This window comes from Galeopterus variegatus, unplaced genomic scaffold, assembly GCF_000696425.1.
Source record: "Galeopterus variegatus unplaced genomic scaffold, G_variegatus-3.0.2 Scaffold361, whole genome shotgun sequence".
Taxonomy (NCBI): domain Eukaryota; kingdom Metazoa; phylum Chordata; class Mammalia; order Dermoptera; family Cynocephalidae; genus Galeopterus; species Galeopterus variegatus.
Genome location: NW_007726472.1, coordinates 245,003 through 263,984, shown reverse-complemented (window position 1 = coordinate 263,984; position 18,982 = coordinate 245,003). Strand labels below are relative to the sequence as shown.

The 18,982-nt window shown below is 37.7% G+C and overlaps 1 protein-coding gene across 2 annotated transcripts in view; it reads left to right on the top strand.

Moving 5' to 3' along the window:
• PDGFD (platelet derived growth factor D) overlaps window positions 1-18,982 on the top strand; it is a 230,312-nt gene that overhangs the window by 198,681 nt on the left and 12,649 nt on the right. For both annotated transcript variants that reach the window (XM_008567982.1, XM_008567983.1), the window contains exons 4-5: window positions 1,316-1,378; window positions 5,544-5,742. In XM_008567982.1, coding sequence (XP_008566204.1) covers window positions 1,316-1,378; window positions 5,544-5,742 — 262 coding nt within the window. The remainder of the gene's footprint in view (window positions 1-1,315; window positions 1,379-5,543; window positions 5,743-18,982) is intronic.

Genomic DNA, 18,982 nt, shown 5'->3' with positions numbered 1-18,982 from the left:
TTTTTTGTTCTTTTTGAGACCAGCCGCACCACGCTCAGCCAGTGAGCGCTGTGAGCGAACCAGTCATCCCTATATAGGATCCGAACCCACGACAGGAGCGCCACAGGCTCGGCCCTCTAGTCCATTTTTAATGCATGTTCATTCCTTGAGCCCCACATTTGACTCAGTTCTCTCTTGTTAAACAGCTGAAATTTTCTACAGCACAGGCATTTATTTATAAACCAGTCTCATCATGAACAATTAACGGGAGCACCTCCAGCTCCTCAAAATGTTAATCAAATTTAGACCTGATACTTAGCACTCATTCAGTAAGTATACTTGGATAAATAAGCTGTCAGTCTTGAGTGGCTGAATATTTCCCAGCGTCATCTCAAAATACCTCTCACTCCCTGGTTAGGCTGGAAGAAATTCACCAAGGTGATTTATTTTTGCAGGGTCAAGAAGCCACCTGTGACATGTAAAAATGGTAGAATCAGCTTTCCTTCCCGTTATATTTTTTAAACTTACTGGTGCTGGAGTAATTAACATAAAAGTCACATACAAATGGGAAACAAGTTTGCCTTTTACGAGAAGTCTCTTTTTGTGAGGTCCATTGCTATCACAAATCCTTTCAGGTTTGTATGAGATAACTGGCTTTCTCAGCTCTGCCTTTACCTTCTTCCTCAAGTGGGCAGTACTTTGTCACTTCCAGCGATTTTCTTCCCCGTTATTCATTCTTCCTGACGTTTCTTGATAGAGTCAGGAACAGACCTTTGAAAGTTAAGTTTATCTTTTTGAAAAGATCAATGATAGTGTGGACTAGCTCAGCAGGTAGGATTGAACATGATGAAGAACCTAGTTTAAACCAAACGAACATCAATAATAAAAATATCATTGTCTTTATTAATTTTAATTAATTTATTAAGTGCCAGTTATAATTATGTGATTAATGCATTCAGTTCTCAGAACAACCCTGTAATGTAAGCTTTCCATCCAGCCTTTGCAGATGAGGAAGGGGAGGATTGGAGAGATTAAGTCAGTTGCCTGGGGTCTCATAGCTAGTACATGGCTGAGTTAAAATTTGAACTCCTGTCTGCACATTTCCCATTTCATCAGTGCTTACAAGAAAATGTTAATGCAGCTGTCCAAGTCTGGAAAGAGAAGGGTTCTTGAGGAGAGATGCTTAAGACAAATGATGACCTGTTCAGCAGGAATATAGTCCTATTTCTGTTGTCACTTAGTTGGAAGATTTAGAAGGCTGAGATGTGGAAACTGTGCACTTAATGAATTGAACAGAGGTTTGACTGACTCACATGGATGTTTCTTTGCCTTCTAGGAAGATTTCCAACCGGCAGCAGACTCAGAAACCAACTGGGAATCAGTGACAAGCTCTATCTCAGTAAGTAATTTATTACTCTGTTGCCAGGGGAAGAAATTGATGAAATAGCTAAGGTCAACCCCAGAAGGACTTCAGCTACGTTAAGGACCTGTGGCTTGAGCAAAAGCTGGATCTCAGCAGAATGTGTTCCATCATTTCATTCAGGTTACCGTGGGTTATATCAGACACACTTTTTTCCTCTCTTTCAGAAAAGTTTCCAGGAATTACAGTATACTATTGTAGGAACTCAAGATAGACACTGATTTAAATATTCATCAGTCTCAAAGCAGAGCATTCCAATAAGAGGACTGTCCAGACATGTCAAACGTAGCAAACTTGTCCATGGCCCATGCTCAAGTGGGGAATTTCAAAATAGCTTTTTGAATATTCCAGGAGAAGATGTTAACCTTTGCGTTTTCAAGGGTCTTTTCAGACTTAAAAAATCCCAATGTTTACAGTAAGATAACTTAAGTGAAAATCAGGCATGTATTCTATTTGACTTGGATATAAAACATAACTCACCCTGAAGCTGTAAAATGGTTCATGCCCCAATTTTTTCTCCAAATTTAGTCATTGCTTAGTATTTTGTCTCCTTATTTACTTTGCACAGAAAGAGCAGACCTTCTTTTCACCAATCCTATGTGTAGCACTTATGTAGTGAGAAAATACACAATAGCAAATGCAGCTGTTCATAAAAAGGTCAAGAGGGGGGGAATGCTTGTCCATGGTTCTAAAGTGGGTCTGTGTGGCTGAATCAGAGTTGAATTTTTTTTCCAACAGTGATATGCTATCTTTTTTTTTTTTAATTCCCTCCTATGGCAGGATTTCTTCAGCTATGGATTCTGTGACTATTTAATTCACCTCATGTATTGCTAGACTAAAAAGTCATCTGATCAAGAGATCGGTGAGGTTTCTGATGGTAATATTGAGTGCTTGGTTTGTTTTTGACAGTGCAGAATGCAAGCTCTGAACCTAGCTCAGGGTAGGCAATCATTCTTAGTTAAGTGAAAATTAAAATAAGGCAGGTAATACTGAGGAGCTGATCAGGCTAAGCAGGAGGGTTGGGCAGTTAGCAGCCCAAGACTGAGGACTCAACGTGGCTGCCAACAGCAGATTTTGCAACCAAGACTCAGTGTGCTATTCCTGTCAAGGGATCCTCCAGCTTCTCAAACACGTATACATGAGAGCTCAAGGTTGTCCAATCCTTCCTGCCCCACATGCAGAATTACAAGCCTGGAAGGACTTTTAGCTAATTAAAGATAATCCATGTCTATTAAAAGAGAGGGATATCCCATTCATTTGGAGTATCTGAGGAAGTTTGTTCCTAGGTCCATATCCTCTGGAAACTCTTCCGGTTTGAGTTCCAAGTCAAGATACTGCTTAGCATTCTTGGAATATCAGGGCAACTTAGCTCCTTTTTTCAGTATTCGGTTTTTCAAGAACCTTCTGGAGTAGGAGCAAGGGCCATCGGACCTACCATTACCTTCTGTATAAACCATACTTTGTTTTTGTTGAAAGCAACTTACAGTTTTCAGATAATTTTTTACAAATTATTATCATCTTAAAGTAATTTAGTTAACTTTAGAATTGACTTTTTATAAATACACGAGTACTTCAAAAAGTTCTTGAAAGATTCACTTTATCTTTTAATTCTATTTTTCCATGAACTTTTTGAAGTATGCTCATATAACAAAAGCTGAATGAGATCATATTTCTAATGCAGCTGACGTAGGCACACCCAATTAGTTCTTTCTGTCAGAAATAATTTTTAAATATTACCTCAGAAAGAAAAATGTTCTCGTGGGTTTATTTTGTCACCTAATCACTCATAAATATTTTCTTAACCATCAGCACTGTTCTGCCAAATGCCCTAAGTAAAAACTTGAAAACAGCAGTAAGGACATAAGTACAATTTTAAACAGCAGTAAGGACATACATAAGGACAGTTTTACATTTTACCTGTGGTTTGAATTTGCTCTTCGCCTGAGGTTAGAAGAGATTAGATTTCCCCCTCTCCCTCAGGGACTGAGAGCCTCCCACAGGTTTCTCTTGGCGAGCTATCTGGGAACACTACACTGTAGGCATTATTAGGTGCCACTCCAGAAAATTCCTTGCAGCCACTTTTCCCAGAGCTATCAATCCACTTGTGTGAGAATGCTTGATTGATATCCTTGCTTTTATTTCAAAAAAGAAGGAAGCATTTTAATTTCAAGGCTTTTATATGCTGCCATGCTCCTAACTTGGGTCAGCTCATTTTGATTTTCTGGATCTTAGACCTGCACTCTTATGATATCAGACAAATTATAAATCATCTGGTGAAAATAAGCCTGACAGACTATAGAGCAAGATGATATAAGTTGAATTAGGATTTGGAATTATAGTACTGAATTATAAGTATTATCTACCCTTAGCATGTGATACCCAGAATGATGGGAAGGACAGAAATTATGTGCTTCAGGTAGAGGTTAGCTCACATCAGATGCAAACACTCACGCACACACACATACACACACACACCTAGATTAAAGAGCTGGCCTATCAAAAACAGAAGGAACAAATATGGTTGCACCTAGTTTGGATCCCTATCCTATCAAGGAGATGACTGTAGAGCTTGTCTTTAACATGGCTTGAGCTATTCACAAATCCCTAGACTCTTCGGTAACGTACTCAACATGACAGAGACCATGCCAGATAAATGAGTGTATTACCTGGATACACCTGTGCAGAATATAGAGTGAACTCGTTAGGAGGTAATGCAAGTAGCACGGTGGGAAAAGTCTGGTCCAGGATGAGGATGTCTACTTATTCTGCAAGAGCTGACTGAAAATTAGGTGAATGGTTTCTCTAAATGAATAAGGAATAAATAAAAATTTAAGAAGAGCCTGACCCATTCTCCAGTTTATCTCATGTCTCCCACCCTCCTCTCCAACTCCCATCTTCCCCCCACTCCCTTTCCCTTACAGGGCATATTTGAAACTGCTCTTGAGTTACACCAATGGTAGATGCATGCTTTCATACCCCTTAATTTTGCTAAAGAGGGACCATTCCTCCGACAGCAGGTGATCATCGAATGGCTTACTGACCTTTGGACCTTGGTTGCTTAAAAGAGAAAACATGAAAACATTACCTGAGAGTGAGAATATAAACTGTGGGCTTTGCTGCCTAAGAATCTGTAGCACATATTATTTCTCCTTAGGATACTGCAGTTAAGTTTCAGGAAAGCAAGTTTTCATTAATTTTCATTTTCCCTTAGTGAGAAGAGATATTCACCCTTGGGGGAGCTTATTTGTTTGGCAGTTTCTTTAAAGACATTTAGAAATCATTTGAGGCTGTATACTCTCTATTTCCTTGTTAATGGGTCATGAATTTTTACAGAGATATTTGAATCATGGTTCATTTACCTCTAGATTGTACAAGGGTTAGTGAAGTAAGTGGTTAGAAACCTTGTGTGGGGATGCATTCCATGGCAAAATACAAAATCCTTTCTAGACTTACAGTGATGTTGGCTTTCTCATTTAAAGAGTATTTTCTGAGAATGTTTTAATTGCAACCGGGATCACCAGCAAGCTGCAGCACTTTTTAATATGCTTCCCATATGAATCTTCCACACTGAAGTCAAGAGAGCCAGTTTTATGGCTAATTATCCTTGTTAACAGTAAATAAATTGGTTAAAGTGCCAAATTTCCTCAAAATGTCTCTAGAGTAGTTTCAAATACTGCTCACACATCATCTGCAATGCTAGATGACATGTAAAAGGGAGATACAGAACCTAAATGTGGGAGAATGGAATGAATGATCAAAATTCACATGGAAGGAATTTGGAATTTTAATTCTCACCATTATTTGTTGATATATGGATAATTCAGGACCTTGAACCAAGAAACTGGATGAACTAATTTTGATATTTCCATCTAGCCTGTATCTTTTTACGTGATTATAGCTTATATGAATCAGAAGTTTTATGATCTGCTTGGCTTTGATTGCAAAAAAGTGAATGACCTTTACCAATTAATTGTTTTTATTTAAGAATATGGCAAGACATTGGCAGAGTGCTTTTACCTGGTATTTAGACATATGATGTCTTATAGTCAGAGCCTGTTTGTCTTCCTTCCATATAGTTGTGTGGCTGCTGTATTTTATAGCCATGGACTTTTTCTGAGTACACTGTGCTATATGTCACTTTTAGGAGGTAGCCTATCACTCTCTATCAGTAACGGATCCCAATCTCACGGCGGATGCTCTGGACAAAACAATTGCAGAATTTGATACTGTGGAAGATCTGCTCAAGCACTTCCACCCAGATTCGTGGCAAGAAGATCTGGAGAATTTGTATCTGGACACGCCTCATCATCGAGGCAGGTCATACCATGACCGGAAGTCAAAAGGTAGGCTTGGGGGTTCTTTATAACCAGACAGGAGTGTTAATAGTAATAATAAGTAAAAATTAGCCATGCAATATATTTAATTCACTTAAATCAGATGATTACTATCAGTCTGTTATCACTTATTTATTTCACAGCACTTTCAAATGAAGTTCTATGTTTTGTCCAACCTGTGTTATTTGGATGGGACTAAGAAAGGTTTGATCTAGTCAAAGATATGTCATAGTTTGGAGCTAGAAGAAAGCTTGTGAAATCATCTGGACCAGCTTCTTGCTTCTTGGCAAGTAAGGCATGATTAGCCCAAATTTTGCAGAGGCCGTAACCAAAGACAAGGGAGGTAAATAATTTGCCAAAGGCTGAGTGACTAGTTAGCAATGAAGAAGAAATGAGAGCCATGGTCTCTTCTCTACAATGACAGTGCTTCTGTAATAGTCTACCACGACTCTCTGAGATATGAGGGTTGGTTTAGTCTAGGACTGTCAATGTTGGCAGGAGATGCTCCTGTTAAAGCAAAAGCCAACATTCTATTGGAAGATTTCAACTCTACCCACTTGATGTCCATTCTTCAATTTTTAAAAAAAAATTTATCATTACACAATGTAAACATTTTTTGTGACCCTTTACCAATTTCTCTCTAACTCTCCTTCCCCCTCTCCCTTTCAAAAATTTTTTTATCAGGATCTACTGTGTACTTGTTACCTGGGTGATTCAGGTGCTTATGATATAAATGTCCCAAGGGAGAGGAAAAGAAGGTCTGGGATAGTTTGGAGGTGTGTGAGAGCACATCTCAATTGGATGTTTCAGGAAAGCACAATGAGGGGAGAAGAGAGAGGAACATTCAGGCAGAAAGAATATCGTGACTTCAAACAATAGTACTTAAAGTATAAATATCCTAGTCATATATCTGAGTGATACGATCTTAGGATGAAAATGTTTATTGGAATGTGAGACTCAAATTAATAGAGAAATAACATGTAATGACCTCCTGTTGAATCAAACTCTAATTTCTAGTCTGTTATATCCTTGCTTCATTTGATAAGTTTGCTATCATTAAAATTTTCACTAAAAAGACTTATAAGGCTGGGCTTGTATCATAGATGTGAAGATATTTAGCTACGAGAGGCCTTATTTCCTAAACTTTATAATATCAAGGATGTTTTTAAGAACTGTGAACCTGGGCTGCTTTAGTACAACCAGTTAGAACATTTAGGCCAGGGGCTGGCTGGTTAGCTCAGTTGCTTAGACTGTGGTGCTGATAACACCAAGGACCAAGGTTTTATCTCTGTATCTACCAGCTGCAAAAAAAAAAAAAAGAAAAGAAAGAGAGAGAGAGAGAGAGAGAGAGAGAGAGAGAGAGAGAGAGAGAAAGAAAGAAAGAAAGAAAGAAAGAAAGAAAGAAAGAAAGAAAGAAAGAAAGAAAGAAAGAAAGAAAGAAAGAAAGAAAGAAAGAAGAAAAGAAAGAAAGAAAGAAAGAAAAAAAAAAAATTGGGTCTAAAGTGACTAGGTAACTCCTGCATGAGTCTTCTGCTTATGGCATAGGTTATAAATCTTATATACCTAAAATACACAGCTAAGAGGAGAAAAAGAAGTCACTGCTGGCCCTGATGTTACAGAGATATGCCATATACAGATCACTGTATGAGTAACTCTCAAACTGAATCTCCCCAGGGATCAGATTGGATCCAGTTCCAAGAAGAAATTGCTTTTCTGTGTGGTGTTCCTGTATTTGAATCTCTACTAGGTCAACCTGAGGGAAAGTAAAATAGTAACATGTTTTTAAAAATTCTAGAAGAAATATTAAAAATGGTTTTGGAGAAAGAAGCAATAAAGTCTGACTCTGTCTTCAAACATGTTAACCACTACAGCTATTAAAGTGGTAGCCCTACTTGGCACCTCATTTCTGGAAATATTAAAATTTAGAAATCACCTAAATCCATTACCTTTTTTTTTTTTTTTTCCCAAAAGTTATGTTGAGTTGGAGGCAGGAGGCCTGGATTCAAATCCTAATCCTGCCATTTACAATGTTGCGATTTTTTCAGTAAGTCACCAACGCTTCCTAAGTCTGGTTCCTCACTGGCAATGTGTGTATAATATTACTTACTTCTGGGGACTGTTTGTGGTGCCATTAAGAGCACCTGGCACATAATACTTGTTGGAGAATTATTAGCTAGCTCTAGCTACTTAGAATTTTGAAATATGCTTGCATCATTTCCTTGAGGAAGGCTTTCTTGTCCCTTGTCCTGTTCCTGTGATCCCCCACCCCAAGCAAAATTAGGAGTACCTGGGATACCACAGCACTTTATGTGTCCTAGTACTGCACAGTTATTGTACTTTTGTGTGTGTGTGTGCAATCCCAAGACTTCCTATGGGTCTCAATATTGGGTGTATATTAAATCACCTGAGTTGCTTTATAAAACTACAGATGCCTAATCCCACCGCAGACACATGGATCCAGAATCTCTGGATGGCAGGGCTAGGGTATTGATGTTGTCCTACGGTTCCTGAAAGATCCATCCTTACAGTCAGCCACGGTTGAGAGCCACTGGTTTAGAGATTGTTCATCTTATATCTCTAGCACTTGGCTCAATATCTGATTTTGATGTTCAGTAATGTTTGTAGAATTGAAGATATTAATAATCCAGCATTAGTGTATTTCTACCATTTATGGAAACCCACCTCATAGACTAAGGAGTGTAGCTTTATTAAGAATGCCTTTGGATACTGAAATCACCTTGCAAGAGCATTCGAGACCACAATCTACTTGATGTTTGTGAGAGAAAACATCATCTCTCTCCCCTGTTGGCTTAGGTTCCATTTCTTAATCTCTTGTTTAAAATGACCCTAAGGCAGCCTTGTACCATTTCATTTAATCCTGCCAAGTCACCACCATCTCTGCATTTGTATAAATGTACTGATTTAATTGTTTATCATTCCACTGATGTTGAACCACCTCCGTGCATCACAAAAGCAAGGGAAGTCAGGTTTAATATTTCAGCTGGTATTTTCCACTCTTAGAATTTAAAAATACAAATTCATGGCTTGTATCCTGATGTATGAGGAAGGAGCAGTGAATAAAAGATTAAAAAAATTAAAATACTTACAAATCATGGGAGTTCTCTAGGTGTCAGATAAAACATGAACTTTTTAAGATCTCCAGAAAAGTTTCCAACTATCAGTATAATAGTTTCTTAGTGCTGTTGAGCAGAAGCAAGTTTGTCATCTATGAATATCTATTGAGCATCTGTTCTTCTGATTTGCTCAAACAGATCAAAACTGGCAATTTTCATGATTCTGAAGAGCAGGATTTTGAAGAGATGACACTTGAATGTGAATATACAAAACAGTTTTATAAACTCTAAAATATAACTCAGACGCACTGGGTGAAGAACTTATGTAGTGAAGCAGAAAAAGTTCATATTTTTAAATTAAATTTTACGTTTTGTTTCTCCATTTTATTTAGTAGAAGGGAGGTTAGATGATAGTGAGTTTTAGTTCTCTTCAAAAAGAGGGTTGAAAATGGGAAGCAAGAGGACAGTAAAAGTTTGGGGAGAAAAGGGAGAGAGACAAAAAACATTGCCCAGTATTGAAAAGCCGGAACTCCAACACATAAGGTCTACTTTTTGAAAAAAAGTCTCAAGTAATAGATAAGTTAAACTTGTCTGTAAAAGCTTCTGGACTGAAGATAATGTAACAAGTTAATATATCCAACTTTCAGTTTCCTAGAGGGTAATGGGGAAAAGGGTGGCATGTATAATTGAAATCTGTAGGTAACTGCAGTTCCAAAACCCAATTTTTGCCAATAATTTCAACCTCATGCTTTCAAACTCAAAGCTGTCCAACAGTTAAAAAAAATGTTCAAGTTGCATTTGCTTTTTTTGATGGGCATGCTAATGAGTATAGCAAATATGCACAAAATTAGGTAAAATATGAGTGTTCTTTCTATAAGCTACATAATTACTATCTAAATCATTATATGACCGTCATAGTTTAACTAAAACTAACCTATGATTCATTTAAAAGATACACCTATGAAATTAGGGGCAGTGTATATGTATTGAAGTTTATAGCATAAAATTCAACATTTCTAAATTAAGAAATTATCAGCCCTGAGCTCTTCTAGACTGGACAGTAACTGAAAGGTGATTAATGGCGATTAACAATGTTAAGTGGGATCTGTTCTTTTGCTTATTCCAAGAAAGCTTGGCTTTCCAGAATGATAGCATATTTTCCACAGAAAAATCTAACACATAATGGTAAGGGGAAAAGGCTGTTTTCATAATTTGTTGTGATCTAAATTAGTAGTTTTGAACTATTAATAAAAATACATTCTTCCCCAAAGAGTTATCATTTTTAGATACATATTCTGAAATTGACATGTACTCCTCTTTTTAAAAAAAATTGTATTTTAATATTGAGTGCAGTGAATATCAATATTAATTCCAAATGATGGGGCTTGAAATATGATTTTTACAGACTCTAAATGGCTAAATGTTGTAACTCTGGAACAGATACCAACCTGTTTTCAAGGATCTAATACCAATTCTGTGATGTTCTACCTGACATTTTGCTGTAAGATTTAAAACACTTGACTCTAATTTGCAAAGTATGTATAGATTAATAACTGGCATAAGAAACAGGAACAAATGAAATAAATATATTTCATATCAAGATGTTTGAACTGGCTTTAGGTCAGAATAAGTTTAGGTCAGAATACATTTTATTTTTTAAAATTAATCATTTATTGCTATTTCTTTGTCATGTCACTGCATGCTACCCAGGGGGATATTTGCTTTTTCAAAAATGATTTAGAATGTAGGAAATAATTTTAGAGTGTATTAAGACATAAACATGTTTTAGAAACTGACTGCTTGCAACTTAATCTATCTACGTATTTGATGCATGGGTGAGAATTTGCAAAAAGCTTTTGGCTGACTCCAGTGATGAATCAGATAAGTCATTCTTGAGATATCAGCCCTCTGTAATTGCTTCCCTATAAGTTAAGCAAATAAAGATACTAGGGACATAAAATCAAAATGAATTTATTTTTCTAATTTCTATTATTGAAAGAAGGTTACCTTCATCGGTTTTACTGAACCATGTGGCATACATCAAGCAAAAGTTTTGTTCATCAATATTAAAATTGTTTACCAAAAACATGTATAGAAATAGAATAAAAGGAAAAAGAGTGTTGTAAAAAGAACATGGACTTTGGCATCAAGCAAACTTGTGGTAAAATTGTAACTCAAATCCTGCATTAGGGTGAAACAAAAATGTGTGATTCCAATGCTGCTGTTAAATTTAAAGCAGAATGGGCATCAGCCCCAGAGGTTTCAATATGAAGGTCAAGGATTCACATCTTACAGACAGTGCTTTGTCAGTCTTATGCAGACATTGAGAACGTGATGACATGCAAATTTCAATTGGGTAGCTTATGAGCCTATTTCCATTTTGTGTTAGGATTAAATAATAGCAGAGTATCTAACACCTGGTGGGCCCTCAACAAATGATCGCTGCTATTATTACTTGAATTGCTGAACCAACTCTATGCGGAACTTAGATAATTCTATGAACTCCTCTGCTCTCTTCCCTGTAAGGCTCTGAGATAATCATCAGTAATCTGGAGTGCCTCATCCCATAGTATCCAAATATTGTCATTTTTAAGTACCTGTGTAATCAGTTCACTCATTAAAATTTACAAAATAATCACCAAGTAGTAAACTTTTCTGTGATACTGTTTATCCAGAAACTTCCTGGCACCATTTGTTTGATGGATGTTTTCTCTGCTGAGCTTTTTTTTAGACTTTAGCCACTGTTTATGACCCATATGATTTGTAAATATCTAGATTCTCCACTTACTCAGCTTGTCAGCAAGCATTAATAAAAGCCATAGTGTTGTTTATCATGTCGCATGCATCTACAAGGGCACAGACATAAAACATTTGAAGGAAACTCAGCAGAGGGACAAGGACCTTGTTTTTCCTCCTAGTGCCAGTGCTGCCTCTGGTTTTCTCCAAGATGGGGTTGTCCATCTTTGTGGATATTCTAACCCCACTCTCATCATCAAAGTTATTCCTCTGATCTAGTCTAGGCGTATCATTCAAGCAGATCAATAGAAAAAAATCCATTTAGTGATGGAAAGCCATACATAATTTTTTGTGTCTGGGTAAACAAATGTGCATTTTCCATTGCAATCTCTCTTACTAAAGATAAACATGTGCTTTTTGTTTTCTGTGCCTGCTGTTTTTTCTGTGAAGCATTGGGAAACCATTACAGTATCTTTTCACTCTGTACCCCACTCAACTTAAGGAGACACAGCTCTGTTCCTAGAGCACACGCTTATGCAGGAACCACTAGTGCTGAGATATCTGGCTCATTAAGCATCTTTACCCACAACAGATGTCATTAAGTCCCATGAAATTAAACTGAACACACATGATCATTGCTTTCTGATACTTAGATCACAGTAGGCATGACCTTCCTTTCCTTAGTGATCACCGATTGCAGAAACTCAGATACTTCTGCTTCTAGGTGATTCTGTTCTTAACCTTACCTCACTGACCTGTTTTATTCACTTCAGCAATACTGTGTGGGGCATACCTACTGAGAGCTAAGATACGGATCTGCGCTTCAAACACTCTAAACGCATTCAATCTTAACAAATTTCTTGGCAGGACAGTACTGTTATTCCCAGTTTACATAGTAAAAGAAACAAATTCAGAAAGGTTCTGTGACAGCTAGAAAGTAGAGAGCCGTGACAAGCACCTGGCTTTGTTGGCTACAAAGCCCACTCTGGAGGGAACTCAATGGCGTTTAAAGCTTAGAGACTCACAGTTGAGTAAAAAAGAGACATGTAAAGACCTCCTTGATTCTTATTCACCTCATAACTTATTTTCTTGTCTTTTTTTTCGGTAGATGTACTTCATATATCCCCCCAGGTCATTAGTCCTTAGGATTGGGAGAATTGCCTGATGATAGTGTCAATTGCTTTCATGCCTAATTCAATGCCTTCTACATATTCATTCAGTCATCCATTGATTTTCCAGCACATATTTGTTGAATGTCTACTATCTGACCAGTGATGTTAGGCAGGTCACTTAACTCTCCTTCATCATGGTTTCCACATCTATCAACTGGGAATAGTAGTATCTAAGATGAGGGTTTGTTAGGAGAATTAATGAGACTTGAAACATTGTGAAAACATCTCACACAGTGCTGGGCACACGGTAGGTGCTCAGTAAATTTTCAGTCACTCATTGCTTCACAATGTTTTTAAACTTCAAAAGTTGGAAATTTTCTGACAGAGAACCTTTTTCTGTGATTTACGTTAATTTTTATAAATACAAGTGATAAATATTTCCATCTTTAGATGTTAAACCTATAAAAGTATTCATGAAACTGAACGTATTTCATTAGTTCAAGTTTAAAATATCACAATATTTCCTCATTAAAAATTATAAGACAATTGTTTTTTCCAGATTTCTTTACACTTCCAATGTAGGGTTGAAATGTGAAAACAGTTTTCTCAAGTATGTGCTGATTTATAGAAGAGGGAAATCTAAAACCACAGTGAGGTTATAATGTCCATAAAGACAAAGAGCCTTTTCCTGGTGAATTGAACCTTGAAAGAGGCTGAGAGCCCCTGGTTGTTTGATATAAAAATAATACAATTATGCATTCCCCTCACCATCCCCTTTTTGGCAAAGGATATGTTCCTTAGTACCTTGGCATATGTGTCTGAGAGCCTGTCTTCTTGATGCCATGTCTACCCTGTGTGGAGCTTCTTCTAGATTCCATGAGTCTTAGTGCCAATCATCTTCATGCATCATGGTTCATCTGTGCAGAGCTAGTTCTAGAACCCTAGTTTCTCATTTCTAGCCTAACACTTTTCCACTTCACCGCACTCCAGATTAGTCTTGAGATAAAAGCCAAACATGCGACATGTGAGGTGATACTCTATCCACTCCAGAACTGCTTCTCCCTTTCTTTATAAGAAAATTTCAATTAAAATAAAAGTTAAATAGGAAAAATAGTTTATTTGATTCATTCAGCTAGTAGTTATTGAGTACCTATTTCTTGCAAAGAAAATCTGGCACAAAGATGATGATATTGTTTCCTTCAGCAGCACCATGCTTCTAATTATTGAAATCAAATGGTTTTAGAAGAGATGGACTTAAAATGAGTTGCATTTGGTCCTTCCATTAGAGGCAAAGCACTAGAAGAGGAGGGATAAAAAAAAAGTGATTAACTCCCTGCTTCTAAGAACCTTAGAGATCAGTGGAAGAGAAACACCTAAATACAGATGCTCCTTGACTTACGATGGGATTACATCCCTATAAATCCATCATAAATTGAAAATATCAGTAAGTGGAAAATGCATTGAATAACTCTAACCTACCAAACGTCATAGCTTAGCCTAGCCTACCTGAAACATGCTCAGAATACTTACGTTAGCCCACAGTTGGGCAAAATCATCTAACACAAATCCTGTTGTATAATAAAATGTTGAATATTTCATATAATTTACTGAATACTATACTGAAAGTGAAAAACAGAATTGTTTATGAATACTTAAGTACAGTTTCTACTGAATACATATTGCCTTCCCACCATCATAAAAGTTGAAAACTCTTTAAGTTGAACCATTATAAGCCAGGAACCGTCTTTAATAAAAAACGTAAAGCAAGGTCTATGAAGTAAGTGCTGTAATCAAGGGCAGAGGAATATGGTGAGTATACAGAGAAATGGTCAGAGAAGATGTAGGCTGAATGTGCTTTTTGACCTGAGCCCTAGTAGATTAAAAAGATATAGCAGGATGAAAGGACAGAGAGGCAAAACAGAGTGACAGAAGCATGGTATTAAAAAAGAGCATGGACCTGCTTCAAGTGCTCTCTTTTCTAATGCCACTGCCATGTGCCAACCATGCACTAACACATGGGCTGCTGCTACATGCCTGCTAAAAGGCTTTATAAAGAATTTTAACATTATAAAGGCTAGATCTGGTTGTTATAAAAATGATTACTATCTATCTTTAAGGACATTAGGAAATTTAATTGGACACTCTAGCACACTTGGTAAGATCACAAGAAAAAAAGACTGTTAACACATAGATCAGAATAAAGATTGATGAACGACCAGCACATTGAAAGCTGATGGATAACTTGACTGACCAAAGGAAACTATCCTGAACAAAACAAGCTATGAACTAAACATGCGTGGAGAGAAAAAAAAGTGCTTTCACATATTCAAAGTGGAGAGATTATTGTCTTTCACAATGAATTTTTGTATTCACAAAAGAACACAGACTTGTTCTTATATACCTTGATTTTAACCTGGTGAGACCCATTTTGAACTGTCCTCCAGAAAATGTAACTTACATAAAATAACAAATATGCACCACTTTAAAAAAATAGACTTTTAAAATTTTATCTTAAGTTGATCACCACCCATGCTGTGCTTGCCAAGTATGTGAAATATAATACTGTCTTTATTTGACCTATAGAAACTAGAATCTCTAGGATTCTAGCATTCATTCCCACTGAGGACAAATTATTGCTATCAATCCTCTCATAGGTTTTCATGACAAAGACTACAAGTAGGTGAAGGGAAGAAGGGGTTCAAGGAGAAATGAAAACAAAATGAAGAGATTACATCAGCCAAAGTCACCTTGGCCCAAATAAAAGGATGAAACATACAGTATTACAGTTCCAAAGAACAAAGCAGGCAATGTATAGTTGCCTGGTTTATTGGTCAGAGCATAGTATACTTTTCTAGTAGAACCCAATAGATGAATCAGTGTGTGCAGGAGCTCATGCTTGGGAATGTGTAATTGACAACATTTTGAAAAATGACAGGTCAGTGCCTCTCCGTGCACCTAGGAAGCCAAGTCATTTAGACAGCAAGTGGTCTGGTGGGAGGGCTCCAACATGGCTTGTAGAAGCTACTCATCACACCCTCCTTCAAATCTTCACACTGGGGCTCATGAATACAAAAGGCATGAAAAAGCCAGGATTCAAACCTCAGCTCTATCACTATGGACACTTTTTTTCTTAACTTCACAAAGGCTCGATTTTCTTAAATGTAAAAGAAAGGGTAATCATGAAATGTACTTTATAGCATTTATGAGGATTTCATGCAATCGTATATGTGAAGAACTTTTCAAATACCTGGAACGTAGTCTAGATAGCTAAGATCTCAAAGATTGGGCTGACTCCTTCCTTCTATACCTAAGCCCTAACCTGCTAGAAACTGAACAAGGATGTACATTCATGTTCCCACCCCAGTGCTCAGATCCCAGAATTCTTATCCCAGCCCAAGAACCTCTGTGACTGGGCTGCACTCTGAAGCTGGGACTGCAGAAGGAAGGGTGCTCCCCAGTGCACTGTGCAACGTCCTACACTAGGCCACTGCATCCGGACACTTTGACAACAATGGAGGCACCTCAGCTTTCCCAGAAGATTGTCAGTACAGTGCCCAAAAAAGTTAACCGATGTCAAAGATCCGTGAAAAAGCAAGACCCAAATTCAAAAGGACAGCAAAAGAGGGATTACAACATTATGGACATCTGGGTGAAATAAAAGAAATTAGATTAAATTAATGGACCTTTGAATTAAATTTGGAACATCCTTGCTCTCTGTAATGTTCAGCTATGGAGATTGATGCAGGAATGGAAAGGGCAGGCCCTGTGCCTGGACTTGTACCACTTGGCCTGTCTTCCTTCCAGAAATCTCACAGCAGCATCCCCTTCCAACTAGAGCACTGGAAACCTTAACTGCTGCTCAGCCTCTGTCTGGCTCCCTGCTCTGCTGCACTGCCTAATCAGCCTTCTTTGACTGGAAACTCAATATCCACCACAGAAAGTCTGCAATCATGCTTTGAAGTTATTTGCATCCAGTCAGAAGAACCTTTTAGTTCTAGTTCTAAATTGAGTGCCTTGGTGGTTTCAATCCCCTGATAAGTAGGGCAGCTGGATTCTACAGCAGTCACACTGGGCCTCAGTTCTTAGTCACATCAGTGAATTGATGCATAAAACTGACAGAATTATAAATCTCTTCATGGCGGGTAAGAACGGAAGTAACAGCTAGTCAGTAAAACAGTGACAGTTTCAGGAGTTTGGTTTCAAGGAGAAGAAGGCTAAGTGCTTTGTCCTGGTTTGTTCAGGGCACTTTGGGGTTTAGCTAAATTCCCATAAAGAAAGCACACTGTAATTTGGCTTGGATATCTCCTGGAGATAAGGTTGGAGCCATGCACCACCCAACACCAGCTCATCATCCTACAGGAGAACCTGTTACAGCCCTCGCAATGTAGGTCTTCAGTCTTCAAATGGTTCCCTGTCATTCCCCTGTTCTGCTTGATGCGGCAGAGCCTATGGAACAAAAGAGAGAAATCCTTCAATTCCAGTTTTACCCTTTACTATTCAACTTGGGTAGATAAAACCCACCTGAAAAGGGTGAGGAACAACTAAATATAATCCTATGTGTAAGATACCTAGCAGAAGGCTGAACTATAAAATAGAGACTCAGTAGTGTCACTTCCTTCCTGTCCCTCTCTGCCTTCCCATGCATCACAATCCCTTCCTGTTAATAGTACCTCTCTATTCCTCCATGTTAGACAAATGCATTTCCATTATCACAGGCAGCAGATTTGGCCCTCTGCAGCAGCCCTGTCCAAAGCCCAGTAATGCACAGGCCAGCTTCAGTATTTATCTCAAGGTGACACTTGTAATGGATGATTGCTGCACTTCTTAATCCATTTATGTAATCCTTCCTGCTTTGCTTGCAGTTATTTTCAGGGCTTTTGCCACAATAAAATGGTTCCTTTCCCAGGACAGAGTTCATTCAATTTAAATCTGGATTGATTATAGCTAAACTTATGACATGTCTTTACAAAGGAAATAAAAAACAGCAATAAATTATGCACAGTGATTATTTAGCATTTATTCAGTCCCCACAGTATCCTGGGCTCAGCATATAATAGTCAGGGATAAATCCTGCCCTTCAGAATCAAAGCACAGTTGCACATATGAAAAGGCACACAGGATAGGACACCAATCCAGTTGCCATTTAATTCTCTATTCAAGAGGTCATCTGGTCATATGGCTGTTCTCTGTCTTACCCTCAATGAAATTATCTGACTTCATGGGGGTAATGGTCTCTTGGCCCACACTGTGCCTTCTTTTCTATCACTTTCCCTTAGATGCATTTTACTGACATTGTCCTTAGCCTTTGGCCTCTACCCCTAAAGACCACTCCTTACTGCTCCTCAAGCAGTCGTGATGTATAACGTGTTTATTGGGGCTGGAGTCCAGGACAGGTGCTGTGGTATCTGCCTGACATCAGTGGGATCCCTCCTCTGGTGACCTGGCTGGTGGATGAAGGAAGTACTCCAGGAAATGGTGGAACCTATGCAGACAAAGGGACTTTCTTCTAACTTCATTCTTGTGAGAAGATATTTGCGTATGTCCACACCAGTCAGAAGTTTGGATGACAAATGGATGATTGGATGGATGTTGAGAAAGCTTATTAGAATATTGTTTCTGTAACACAATAATATGAATTTAATTCATATAAATATTTGTGACCTAGATTTGAAAATGGTGTGATGCTCTTAATTCATAGAAGTCTCACTAACCATACCTCTTAACAATCATTTATTTATGTAGAGTAATGGCCAAAAGAGAAAAATAGAGAGAGAGAAAGACCTGATTTTTTTTTTTTTAATTTTGACGATTTGGCTTTAAAGAAAAACATGTGGGAGGATGAGAATCAAATGAATCAAGATGAATAATAATAGCTAGCATTAATTGACTGCCTGGCACACTGCATTTAGTCCTTCAAATATTTGCATGTTATAGATGAGGAAGCAGAGGTTCAGAACTGTTAAGTAACTTTCCAGCTAAAAGGAGGCGAAGCCATGATGTGAAGGCAGCTGCGGCCTTACTGCAGAATCCAAGTGCTTAACCACTATGCTATACTGCCACCTAGAACCCCGTACACAAATATGCACCATATTCACAACAACAAAAAATGCCATTTCCCACAACATTTTGGTTGACTTTGGAGTTAAAATGAAACTAAAACCTTTTTCTTCCTCACATTTACTTGTAAAATTTCACTGTCAAATATATTAGAGGGATTATCCCTCTAATATATCCTCAATATAATTCAAATTATATCTAAGTAATGGCTTAGTGTCAGGATTTATTTAGAATCAAGAAGCATTTTTTTAAGATAAATACAATTATTTT